Raw genomic sequence first — 13,474 nt, 5'->3', positions numbered from 1 at the left:
CTGGGAAAGAAGAGGTTCTCTGAACTGATCATTCATCACTGTCTTCTATCGGCACCCTGCCAGAACCTCAGGCTACTGTCACATCACATCTGTGCCTACTGCCTACGAATCCAAAGCGTTTTGAGCTCTGTCAGCAGAAAATAAATGACACTATCATCGATAGATATGCGCAACGCATATTTTAATTTTTTATCAACAGGAACTACATCTGCATTGGGGAGGCAGCTTTGACTGGGCTAGCGTCCTACCCACTGGGCACACACTGGTTGAATCAACGTTGTTACCACATCATTTCAATGACATTACATTGAACCAACGTGGAATAGATGTTGAATTGACGTCTGTKCCCAGTCGGTAACATATTAGCTGGTCCTGGCTCAGGAGGCAATATTGAATAAATAATATTGGTCTATCTGTTAAAACTTGTAATATTCATCTGTATGATGGAACATCTTCCTAATATTGAGTTGCATCCCCTTTTGCCCTCAGAACTGCCTCAATTCATCGGGGCATGGACTCTACAAGGTGTCAAAAGCGTTTCACAGGGATGCTGGCCCATCTTGACGCTAATGCTTCCCACAGTTGTGTCAAGTTGTTTGGATGTGTTTTGGGTGGTGGACCATTCTTGATACACACAGAAAACTATTGCGCGTWAAAAAAAACTGCACCGTTGCAATTCTTGACACACTCAAACCAGTGCTCCTGGCACCTACTACCATACGCTGTTCAAAGTCACTTAAAAGGCAAGTTCACCTAAAAATACTTCTTGGCCCTTTATAACACTTACCTAGTCATTTGTCAGTACCACAGATAGTTTTTAGGTCCATTGTTTGATTATTTAGACGTGGGTAATAAGCTGATTCTACTCCCGCCCAACAGACAGTGAATGTCTCGGCTGTCCAGAATGGGACCATCGTATTCCGAGAACGGAGGAGGTAGAACATCAGACTGGCGATGCAGCAGAAGATGGYGCATACGTAACTAAACACTCCGATTTCTTGTCTATCATCAATAGTGTGTTGAAGAATTTCTCCAGAATGCCGAGGATCAACTGGAAACAACGTGCCACACCTGACGCTCCAAATAGGAAGCTCTCTGAAGAGTAAATGTTTTGGCTAATATTACTTACAGGAYATTTATATTACTCCCTAAGATGAAAATAAATAGCCTACCTAATGGCACCTTTCCAACTATATTTTCAAGTATCCTGCCTACATCCGATAATGTAACTGGCTACTGTAGTCCCCTTCAAGTTTTGTCAGACAATGATGACACGCTGGCTAGGTCAACAGTGTCTAGAACGAGTGGATGTGCGCTATAGAAATAGAATGTGATGGGACGCGCACCTCCCAATCTGGGTCTACAAAAACAATCATTTATATTACCAAACATTGTAAGAAGTATAAAGTCAATAGTGGTAGTAGAGAAGAACATGTTGCTTGCGGCTGCCAGTCTATATTTCATACCAATAATATCCTAATCAGCCTGTAAACCCACACACGAGAGGAAGAAAAACAGCCTCACCTGACCACTAACACCGTTTGAACAATGAGTTGGCTATGCAGTCTTCAAGTATACAAGACCAAGAGAGCCATCAAGTCGATAGCATTGCGGAAGGTAGCCTTTCGGTTAAAGTTTTGGGCCAGTAACCAAAACGTTGATGATTCGAATCCCCGAGCCGACAAGGTGAATARTCTGTATATGCGCCCATGATCAAGGCACTTAATCCAAACTGCTACTCGCTCTGGAATATGCTAAATGATCCCTGAGCCTGTTATATTTATGTTTCATAGGCCTAGGACTATTTATTTTCCTGATTGTTGTATATAACATTTGTATGTATTTATYTTCTGTCTCTCTAGACAATACAGACTGCTCTCTTATCGGATCACCCTGGAGTGGATGCTGAGGGGAGAACATCTAGGTTGAGGCCAACGACGGGTACTCCCAGCCATTGTGGTGGCAACAGTTAACTAACTACTCTGACCCCAACAGTAGCTACATTGGATCCCAGGAAAGTTGAGGAGTRTGCGGTTATGTCAAACACACGGATCCCAATTGCATACTCTTTGCGTCTTCTCTCCTTCTCAAAACACATTGGATGAGAAAGCCAGAAGACCTCTGGCTTTCTCATCCAATGTGTTTAGAAAAGGAGACGAGGAGGGGATGTGAGAAGATCTTCCCACAGAATCCTACTCATTACTCCATGTGCTGGCTCACGCCTGGGAGGCGTGACCTACCCAGGCCAGATTAATCAAATCCCCTCATTGAATAGAGCGGGTGTTCCCATTCAAGACAATGATGGCATAATGGGTGGACTACCGGCCATTGTGAGTGTACCCATAGGAGCAAAACAGTAAGTAAAAGCATAATGTAAAAGCAGGAAGTGTACCCATCAATCTGTGCTGTGATTACAAAAAATACATTCCATTGCATGAGCCACATCAGTCAGCAACATCTGAATGAACATTCTACATTACCATGGAAATTATTGCATCATGCACGGCAAGCGGTACTGATGTGCCAAGTCTGGAACCCACAGTACCCTGAACAGCTTCTACCCCCAAGCCATAAGAATGCTATATAGTAAACAAAATAACTACACAGACTATCTGCATTAACCATTTTTGCACCAACGTTTTCACTCATCACATACGCTGCTGTTACTGTTTATTACACATTATTCATAGTTATACGTACATATCTACTTATACGTACATATCTATATAAGCAAGTTATCATTATTCATTGTGTATTTATTATTAATTGTWTTATTATGTGTTACTTTTATATTATCTATTACTTTTATGTTATCTATTCTCTATTTTCTCTCTCTCTGAATTGTTGGGAAGGGCCCTTAAGTAAGAATTTCACTGTTAGTCTCCACCTGTTGTTAATGAAACATGTGACAAATAAAATAAAATACCAGGCAAGTCTACCCATGAGTTGACCAGCCAAAATGCCAGGGTTAGAGGTTTGTAAGCCTGTTCTATTCAGTCTGATTTCTATGCCCATGAGCTAACCGGATAGAATGCACCCGTAAGGTAGAGAATGGTTGCTGTTCCAGGTGGTCTATATGGCCAAAAGTATGTGGCCACCACTTCAAATTCGTGGATTTAGCTATTTCAGCCCCACCCATTGCTGACAGGTGTGTAAAATCCAGCACACAGCAATGCAATCTCCATAGACAAACATTGGCAGTAGAATGGCCAGTACTGAAGAGCTCAAGGACTTTCAACGAGACACCGTCATAGGATGCCATCTTTCCAACAAGTCAGTTCGTCAAATTTCTGTCCTGCTAGAGCACCATGGACAATTGTAAGTGCTGTTATTGTGAAGTGGAAACATCTAGGAGCAACAACGGCACAGTCGTGAAGTGGTAGGCCACAGAAGCTCACAGAATGGACCGCTGAGTGCTGAACCGCATACCGTGTAAAAATTGTCTGCCCTCGGAGAATGCTACCTGCCTCAATGAACAGTGCCAACTGTAAAGTTTGGTGGAGGAGKAATAATGGTCTGGGGCAGTTTATGGTTTGGGCTCGGCCCCTTAGTTCCAGTGAAGGGAAATCTTAACGCTACAGCATACAATGACATTCTAAACAATTCTGTGCTTCCAACTTTGTGGCACCAGCTTGGGGAAGGCCCTTTCCTGTTTCAGCATGACAATTACCCGTGCACAAAACAAGGTCCACTCAGAAATGGTTTGTCGAGATCGGTGTAGAATAACTTGAGTGGTCTGCACAGAGCCCTAAACTCAACCCCATCGAACGCCTTTGGGATGAATTGGAACACCGACTGCGAGCCAGGCCTCATCGCCCAAATCAATGAGTAGGTGTGTCCAAAAGTTTGACTGGTACTGTACACATACTCAACAATGGACCAAATAAGATGATTAGTAAACACAATGTTGAGATAATCTTAATGCCAGGCAACACAGGCAAAAACTGTGATGTTGCAACTATAACTTCCATACTTTCATAAAATGTACAAATAAATCGGCAATAATGTATATAAATATTTTATTTTTATCATTTTATCCCAACTCCGTCAACTACACCTACCATAAATGTCGTTCTTGATAGCATGTTTCATGTATAACTCCAACTGCTATTTTTACAACTCTCCATGTTGAATCATATATCATTCAAAAGCTTGTTTTCCAGAGCATATAGTCCATACACGTCTATATTCTTTGTAGACATAGGGCTGAAAGATTATTATTATTATTATTATTATTTTATTTTTTAAATACATTTATTTTATTCATAATACAAAAATCAACTTACATTGCTACATCAAACATGTCTAGCAAACCAAACACAGGTATTAACAATGCTCAAACATACAAAAAATATAAATACAAATAAAATACAAAAAATAAACAATTTAAGTACAATTATATTCACTCTGAAAATATCTTATTATAATGATTCATGAAGATGTTATTCTTGTTGTTATTCACTAGGGTTAGTGTTTTAATAAGATAATTAAATTCAATCAGATATAATTGGTAATTTGGTAAAAATTTTGGAATTTTTTGTTGTGTATAAAGTATTTGGCACAAGAATAAAAAATTTACAATCATTTCAGTGGTTTTGCTTTCATTGCAATAGTAACATATTATATATTTTATGTTAAAATTATAGGCAGTGTTCATAATGTTTAAATGTTAATACTTTGCAAGGTTTTCCCAAAATTCTGAACACAAATTTACATTCAAAGAACAAGTGAGACAAGATTCTCACCTTCTTTTTCACAGAAAACGCAGATATCACAATAGCCACAAATTTGGAAATCATAGAATTACATGGATATATCTTTATGTACAATTATGAAGTGCACTTCCTTAACTTTGTTTGGTATACAGTATTTGTAAGGCCTTAACCATGCATTTTTCCAGACAATGTCAGGAATAAGCATGTTCCAGAAAAACTTTCCTCTCAGTGTAAGTTGGTTTTGTGAATGAAGAATTTGTCTTATATATTTATTACAACAAGATTTCTCAAGTAAGCCCACGCCTTCCAATCTGAGTTCTGGATAAACTTTGTGATCATTCCCAAAATTAAGATGACTTTTCATAAGTGTAGTTGACCACTGGGACAGGCTTTGATCACAGAAATAAACTCTCTGAAAGGTATTGGAAACTCTTTCAATGTTATAATTTGTTCATATGTGAGAATATTACCCTTGTTGTCGAAAATATCAAGAACAAAGTCAATATTCCTCTCATGCCAGCTGGGGTAGAACAATGACTTATTCCTTACAGTTATGTCTGAATTTTTCCACAAAAGAGCTTTATGAGGGAAAATTTGTGCAGGAAACATATTTTCCAGGCCAGTAAAGCTTGTTGGTGAAACCTAGCCAATTTAGCAGTAATCTTTCAGGAATATAATTACATTTCAGTAAAAATTGAAGACCTCCCAATTTATTAAACACATTATTTGGAATGAAATACCATATTGAATCAGTATCGAGCAAACATTTTTTCAACCAGTTTATCTTGAAAGTGTTATTTATGTCAACAAAATCCAACACTTCTAGACCGCCTTCGGCTCTTGTTAGAAAGGACATCTTTTTTTAGTTTGTGAGACTTATTTTTCCAGATGAAGTCAAGAAAGGTCTTATTGATCTCTTTACAAGTAGCTGGATTTACACATAACGATAATGAGGGGTACACAAAACGAGACAGTCCCTCTGCCTTGGACAGAAGTACTCTCCCAAGTATAGAAAGATCTCTTTGTAGCCAATTATTCAATATATTTTTAGTTCTCTTAATTTTAGGAGAGAAATTAAAATGTTGTCTGAGGGCTGAAAGATTAGTAATTTCCTGACAGCCGATTTGTTACTGGCATTTACAGGCCCTTTCCGGTAACCTGATTGGTTAAAATGCATCATGTGCCGCGCAGCACTTCCTTGTTTGAAAATATCTCCCGCGAAGAATCAACGTAAAGAGAGACAAAATGATCTCGAAGAATATACATACAATATGTGAATAAAAATAGACGATCTCAGTTAGCCACTGCGAGAAAAGCATTGAATGAAAGAAAACATTTGCCTGATCCGCCGATCGAGGCAGTGGCAGTACAGGTAGTGGAGGAAAAGGAGGTAGCCCGCAGCAGCGCGTTGAGACGCAAATTAGTTGTGATGAAGATGACAACTAGCAGCGATCAACCAGACAGCAGTCTCAAATAAACCAACTTGTACATGATTTGATTTGCCCTAAGTGTCTAAACACTTTACTGACAATCACCATATACTTCACCAACTAGTGATTCTGTAATTATGTCATGATAGAATGCKCAGACTGAAGGTGATCGTGATGCATTTAGGAGGAGTGTTTACACTTCCTCCAGGCTGCAGGAGTGCTCCAGGGGAGATGTGGCATTTGATATGAATGTGAGGATGGTTCTTCTCTAGCCTATGAACTTCGACTTGGTTATGCAGCTCTAAAGAAAATAAGCAAAGTCCTAGGGATTCATTCCTTTCTTCTCAGCTCAGAGACATAACAGGAGAATGACAGGTAAATAAAAAGGGAGAGTARCCCATTATTGTCAGTGACTTGCTGTGTATAAATACTATTTATTTCCTTGCTCCAGMAAATGTATTCAAAGTTAACAAAACAGAGTGATATGAAAACAACCATACAWTGAGACTGTCACATAGKCCTACAGTGCCATAGGGCTGTAGCCTTTACATAAAGGRAATACATGCTGATATGCTAATATTTACATAGGGCAACATGCTGATATTTAGCACTGCAGTTATGTCTGTAATGTCGACAGACATAATAAGTGCTTTCCCCCCCCCATTTTAGTTGCAGAGATTCAGAGAGGGCTACAGTCAATGGAGAGTGCTGCAAATATAATTAAAAGAGCAATATACGCAGATATAGACCCAGRCATAGCAGAGTTGCTGAAGGAGGATGAGGATGCCATYATAGACATTCATGTATCSTTCGATGGCCCTTGGCACAAGAGAGGATTCACTTCCAACTACGGGATAGGTGTGTGCATTGGTGCTGGTACCAGCGAGCCATAGAAAATGGTGAAGCTCCACCCTGTCACAAAAACCTTGGAGGCCATACATTTTTTAATAGAGAGGTTGCACAGAAAATGGTACCTGTATATCACAGGATGTCAAACGATAACGTCCTCAAAAGAATGTAGCACGGAGGAACCCAGAATGCAAATGAATGGCTGAACTCTGTAATATGKCCGCGATGCCCCAAAACTGTGTTGGGCAAAAGCCGCATTGACGGAGCAGCCAGTATTGCAGTAGCCACGTTCAAYGAGGGAGCCACTGCTATACCAAATGTGATGAAGACATTGTGGCTTGTCAGCACTTTGGTGAAACTGGAGCAATCAGAGAGGAGTTGTGAGAGCTGATGCTGCTTCAATGGAGCGTGCCAAGCGTAGGCGCAGGTCCCATGACATAGTCAAGAAAGTAAAGCGTCAACAGCAACAACTCAAAGAGGKYCTTACATATGGGGCAGGCATAGCTGATTAATGTTCTGCACATTTCAACAGCCATACAAAATCATTGTATGTGACAAATTGAGCAAAGTGATATGAAAATGCATATTTGCTGAACAGGCCAGCATTCAAAGCATATTCTCTATTGCTTGAAACAAATGTATTAAACGTGCTAATGTATTTGTAAAAAGGTATGTTTGATGTTTATTTGTCAGTTTAGAAGTGATATATGAATAAGAGTTTAATTCATGTGACGTAAATGGTCATGTTTATGGAAAGTACATTTTAATTGCATTAACCTATCTTTATAGGCAATCGGTCATGGAGAGGGCACGACAAAGTCTATTCCCCCCCAGGAAACTAAAAAGATTTGGCATGGGTCCTCAGATCCTCAAAAGGTTCTATAGCTGCGACAACGAGAGCATCCTGACTGGTTGYATCACTGCTTGGTACAGCTACACATAGGGTAGTGTGTACGGCCCAGTACATCACTGGGGCTAAGCTGCCTGCCTGCCATCCAGGACCTCTACACCAGATGGTGTCAGAGGAAGGCCCTAAAAATTGTCAAAGACCCCAGCCACCCCAGTCATAGACTGTTCTCTCTACTACCGCATGGCAAGTGGTACCGGAGTGCCAAGTCTAGGACAAAAAGGCTTCTCAACAGTTTTTACCACCAAGCCATAAGACTCCTGAACAGGTAATCAAATTGCTACCCRAACTATTTGCATTGTGTGCCCCCCCAACACCTCTTTTACACTGCTGCTACTCTCTGTTTATCATATATGCATAGTCACTTTAACTATACATTCATGTACATACTACCTCAATTGGCCTGACCAACCAGTGCCTCCGCACATTGGCTAACCGGGCTATCTGCATTGTGTCCCGCCACCCACCACCATATATGCATAGTCACTTTAACCATATCTACATTTACATACTACCTCAATCAGCCCGACTACTCTCGCTACTGTTATAGCCTCGCTACTGTATATAGCCTTGCTACTGTTATTTTTCACTGTCTTTTTACTGTTGATTTTTTTTCTTTACTTACCTATTGTTCACCTAATACCTTTTTTGCACTGTTGGTTAGAGCCTGTAAGTAAGCATTTCACTGTAAGGTCTACTACACCTGTTGTACTCGGCGCACGTGGCAAATAAACTTTGATTTGGTTTGCTCAAAATGACATGTTCCCGGTGCGCCAATTMATTTTTCTCTGTCTTCAAAGGATGTACATTCCYATTATTCCACACACAGGTTCTTAGGCCTTATAGGCAGACTTTTACAGAGGCTCTTTTAGATATCTTGTCATCGTTTTGATTTTAAGTGTCATTTTATGTGTAAATATATGCAAAATATGCATCCATCATACATGTGAAGTGTTTTAAAAATAATTCCATGAAATTACAATATTTTGAATAACTGATCTGTAAAAKTCTGACCATTGAGTGTCTTATCACAATAAAACAACAAAAAACAGTCTGCCTTGAAGCTATGTGTTGAAAAACAGATTAGCATAATATGCAAATTAGTGCATATTTAAGGCCGGCTTGACTCATTTGCATATTTAAATTTTACAATAAATAAAACATGTAATACAATAATATCTTGTATGTATACTTTCAACTGGTAAAGTTTCAGTCTGATGAGAGTAAAGAAATAAAAAAATCCCTATTAGCCTGTGGTGCCTGGCCTTAAATCAGAGTTCATGCCTGAAAAGTATTATTAGAATGAGAGATACAGTGGCAAGAAATAGTATGTGAACCCTTTGGAAATACCTGGATTTCTGCATAATTTCGTCATAAARTTTGATCTGATCTTCATCTAGGTCACAACAATAGACAAACACAGTTTGCTTAAACTAATAACACACAAACAGTTATACGTATACAGTATGTCTTTATTGAACACACCGTGTAAATATTCACAGTGCAGGGTGGGGAAAGTATGTGAACCCTTGGATTTAATAACWGGTTGACCCTCCTTTGGCAGCAATAACCTCAACCAAACATTTTCTGTAGTTGCGGATCAGACCTGCACAATGGTGAGGAGGAATTTTGTAACATTCCTCTTTATCAAACTGTTTCAGTTCAGCAATATCCMTGGGATGTCTGGTGTGAACTACTCTCTTGAGGTCATGCCACAGCATCTCAATCGGGTTGAGGTCAGGACTCTGACTGGGCCACTCCAGAAGGCATATTTTCTTCTGTTGAAACCATTCTGTTGCTGATTTACTTCTGTGTTTTGGGTCGTTGTCCTGCTGCATCACCCAACTTCTGTTGAGCTTCAATTGGCGGACAGATAGCCTATATTCTCCTGCAAAATGTCTTGATAAACTTGGGAGTTCATTTYTCCGTCGATGATAGCAAGCTGTCCAGGTWYTGAGGCAGCAAAGCAGCCCCAAACCATGATGCTCCCTTCACCATACTTTACAGTTGGGATGTGATTTTGATGTTGATGTGCTGTGTCTTTTTTTCTCCACACATAGTGYTGTGTGTTCCTTCCAAACAACTCCACTGTAGTTTCATCTGTCCACAGAACATTTTGCCAGTAGCGCTGTGGAACATCCAGGTGCACTTTTGCAAACTTTTTTGGGACAGCAGTGGCTTTTTCCTGTTTAGTGTTTTACGCATCGTAGACTCGTCAACAGAGATGTTAGCATGTTCCAGAGCTTTCTGTAAATCTTTAGCTGACACTTTAGGATTCTTCTTAATCTCATTGAGCATTCTGCGCTGTGCTCTTGCAGTCATCTTTGCAGGACGGCCACTCCTAGGAAGAGTAGCAACAGTGCTGAACATGTCCTCCGTTTCAACAAATCTAAAGTTCTTCCAGAGAAACATAAGCGTAGCGCTCGTGACTATTCATGACTATAAGAAGTTACCGACTCTCTACCCATGCTTTTCATTACATCAGTCTTTCCCCCCCAGTCCATTTGTTTTGGGTTGGTATATAGTAGAATTGGGTCTGACATTTCAATCCAGACTCCCTGCTGTTTCGTTTTAGCATTACTATCACACAGTATCATTCAGCCAATGCCTTTCATTGAGCTTTCACTCACAGCCATTGTTTTATTATGAGCAGTAGCGGGAGATTGGACGACAAAATGCGTTCAGATTGGACGACATGCTTATTACGTACTCAGTATCCTATCCTAGACACAGACTAAAGCAAGTCTGAAAAGGTGATAGACTGAAAGAGCTTTACACATATCCTACAGCACGTTGACCAGATATACACTAAAACCCTTTTGGTTGTGTGGAGGTGTTTCTTTGTCTCATTGACATCCTATGGAATTAGTTATGATATACATGTAGGTAGCACATTAAACAAAACACTTAATGTGGTTTCATATAAAGTTMAATTTGATCCTGTTCCACTGAATGGTTTATCAAATATCTAAAGTGTTTATGCACATTGACACAGACAAATGTGTTATTACTCACCAAATGGTCTATTCCGATACTGTTCCATCCTAGCATTATGGGTAGGAAGGATATAAAGGTGGGGATTACCCAGCATCCTCCTAACATAAGAGCCACTCTCAGTGGTGTCATCTTATTCCTGTAGACCAGTGGCTGGCAGCAGATGGCATAGTACCTGGAGAATGAGAGGAAACACTATTATAAGAGATGGGGTAGAGGGAACTACAGTGCATTTAGAAAGTATTCAGACCCCTTGACTTTTTMCACTTTTTGTTACGTTACAGCCTTATTCTAAAATTGATCAAATTGTTGTTGTTTTTTCTCATCAATCTACACACAATACCCCATAATGACAAAGCAATTTTAGCAAATGTATAAAAAAAWAACTGAAATATCACATTTACATAAGTATTCAGACCCTTTATTTTCAGGTCTCTCCAGAGATGTTAGATTAGGTCYGKGCTCTGGCTGGGCCAATCAAGGACAATCAGAAAATTGTCTGGAAGCCACTCCTGCGTTATCTTGGCTGTGTGCTTCGGGTCGTTGTCCTGTTGGAAGGTGAACCTTCGCCCCAGTCTGAGGTCCTGAGCGCTTCTGGAGCAGGTTTTCATCAAGGATGTCTCTGTATTTTAAACCGTTCATCTTTCCCTCGATCCTGACTAGTCTCCTAGTCCTTGCCACTGAAAAACATCCCCACAGCATGATGCTGCCACCACCACACTTCAACGTAGGTATAGTGCCAGGTTTTCTCCAGACATGACGCTTGGTGGCATTCAGGCCAAAGAGTTCAATCTTGGTTCCATCAGACCAGAGAATCTTGTTTCTCATGGTCTGAGAGTCTTTACGTGCCTTTTGGCAAACTGAAAGCGGGCTGTTGTGCCTTTTAYGGAGTAGTGGCTTCTGTCTGGCCACTCTACCATAAAGGCCTGATCGGTGGAGTGCTGCAGAGATGGTTGTCCTTCTGGTAGGTTCTCCCATCTTCACAGAGGAACTCTGTAGCTCTGTCAGAGGGACCATCGGGTTCTTGATCACCTCTCTGACCAAGGCCATTCTCCTCCGATTGCTCAGTTTGGCCGGGCTGCCAGCTCTAGGAAGAGTCATGGTGGTTCCAAACTTCTTCCATTTAAGAATGATGGAGGCCACTGTGTTCTTGGGGACCTTCAATGCCACAGAAATGTTTTGGTACCCTTCCCCAGATCTGTGCCTCGACACAATCCTGTCTTGGAGTTCTACGGACAATTCCTTCGACCTTGTGGTTTGGTTTTTACGTTCAGCCTTATTCTAAAATTGATCAAATTGTTGTTGTTTTTTCTCATCAATCTACACACAATACCCCATAATGACAAAGCAATTTTAGCAAATGTATAAAAAAAAAACTGAAATATCACATTTACATAAGTATTCAGACCCTTTATTTTTCAGGTCTCTCCAGAGATGTTAGATTAGCTCGTGCTCTGGCTGGGCCAATCAAGGACAATCAGAAAATTGTCTGGAAGCCACTCCTGCGTTATCTTGGCTGTGTGCTTCGGGTCGTTGTCCTGTTGGAAGGTGAACCTTCGCCCCAGTCTGAGGTCCTGAGCGCTCTGGAGCAGGTTTTCATCAAGGATGTCTCTGTATTTTTAACTGTCATCTTTCCCTCGATCCTGACTAGTCTCCTAGTCCTTGCCACTGAAAAACATCCCCACAGCATGATGCTGCCACCACCACACTTCAACGTAGGTATAGTGCCAGGTTTCCTCCAGACATACGCTTGGCATTCAGGCCAAAGAGTTCAATCTTGGTTCCATCAGACCAGAGAATCTTGTTTCTCATGGTCTGAGAGTCTTACGTGCCTTTTGGCAAACTGAAAGCGGGCTGTTGTGCCTTTTATGGAGTAGTGGCTTCTGTCTGGCCACTCTACCATAAAGGCCTGATCGGTGGAGTGCTGCAGAGATGGTTGTCCTTCTGGTAGGGTCTCCATCTTCACAGAGGAACTCTGTAGCTCTGTCAGAGGACCATCGGGTTCTTGATCACCTCTCTGACCAAGGCCATTCTCCTCCGATTGCTCAGTTGGCCGGGCTGCCAGCTCTAGGAAGAGTCATGGTGGTTCCAAACTTCTTCCATTTAGAATGATGGAGGCCACTGTGTTCTTGGGGACCTTCAATGCCACAGAAATGTTTTGGTACCCTTCCCCAGATCTGTGCCTCGACACAATCCTGTCTTGGAGTTCTACGGACAATTCCTTCGACCTTGTGGTTTGGTTTTTCCCGGGTGGCGCAGTGTCTAGGCACTGCATCGCAGTGCTAGCTGCGCACCAGAGTCTCTGGGTTCCGCCCAGGCTGGACTGGGTTCGCGCCCAGGCTCTGTCGCAGCCGGCCACAACCGGGAGATCCGGGGGCGACGCACAATTGGCATAGTGTCGTCCGGGTTAGGGAGGGTTTGGCCGGTAGGGATATCCTTGTCTCAGTATGTAAAACAAACAAAAAAACAAGTGTAATAAAAATGTATGCACTCTACTGTAAGTCGCTCTGGATAAGAGCGTCTGCTAAATGACTAAAATGTAAAATGTAAGTGTAAAAATGTTTTTGCTCTGACATACA

The 13,474-nt window shown here is 41.1% G+C and overlaps 1 protein-coding gene across 3 annotated transcripts in view; it reads right to left on the bottom strand.

Annotated features, from left to right (window-relative positions):
* Positions 1-13,474, bottom strand: part of LOC111965370 (5-hydroxytryptamine receptor 4-like) — a 196,773-nt gene that overhangs the window by 61,686 nt on the left and 121,613 nt on the right. For all 3 annotated transcript variants that reach the window (XR_011480064.1, XM_023989524.2, XM_023989523.2), the window contains exon 5: positions 10,917-11,070. Coding sequence is in view for 2 of the 3 variants with exons in the window: in XM_023989524.2 (XP_023845292.1) it covers positions 10,917-11,070 (154 nt within the window). In the remaining variant the exon portion in view is untranslated. The remainder of the gene's footprint in view (positions 1-10,916; positions 11,071-13,474) is intronic.

The sequence above is a fragment of the Salvelinus sp. IW2-2015 genome, linkage group LG6.1 (assembly GCF_002910315.2).
Source record: "Salvelinus sp. IW2-2015 linkage group LG6.1, ASM291031v2, whole genome shotgun sequence".
NCBI lineage: Eukaryota > Metazoa > Chordata > Actinopteri > Salmoniformes > Salmonidae > Salvelinus > Salvelinus sp. IW2-2015.
The sequence above is the reverse complement of the archived record's forward strand: the minus strand, read 5'-3'. Positions and strand labels throughout refer to the sequence as shown.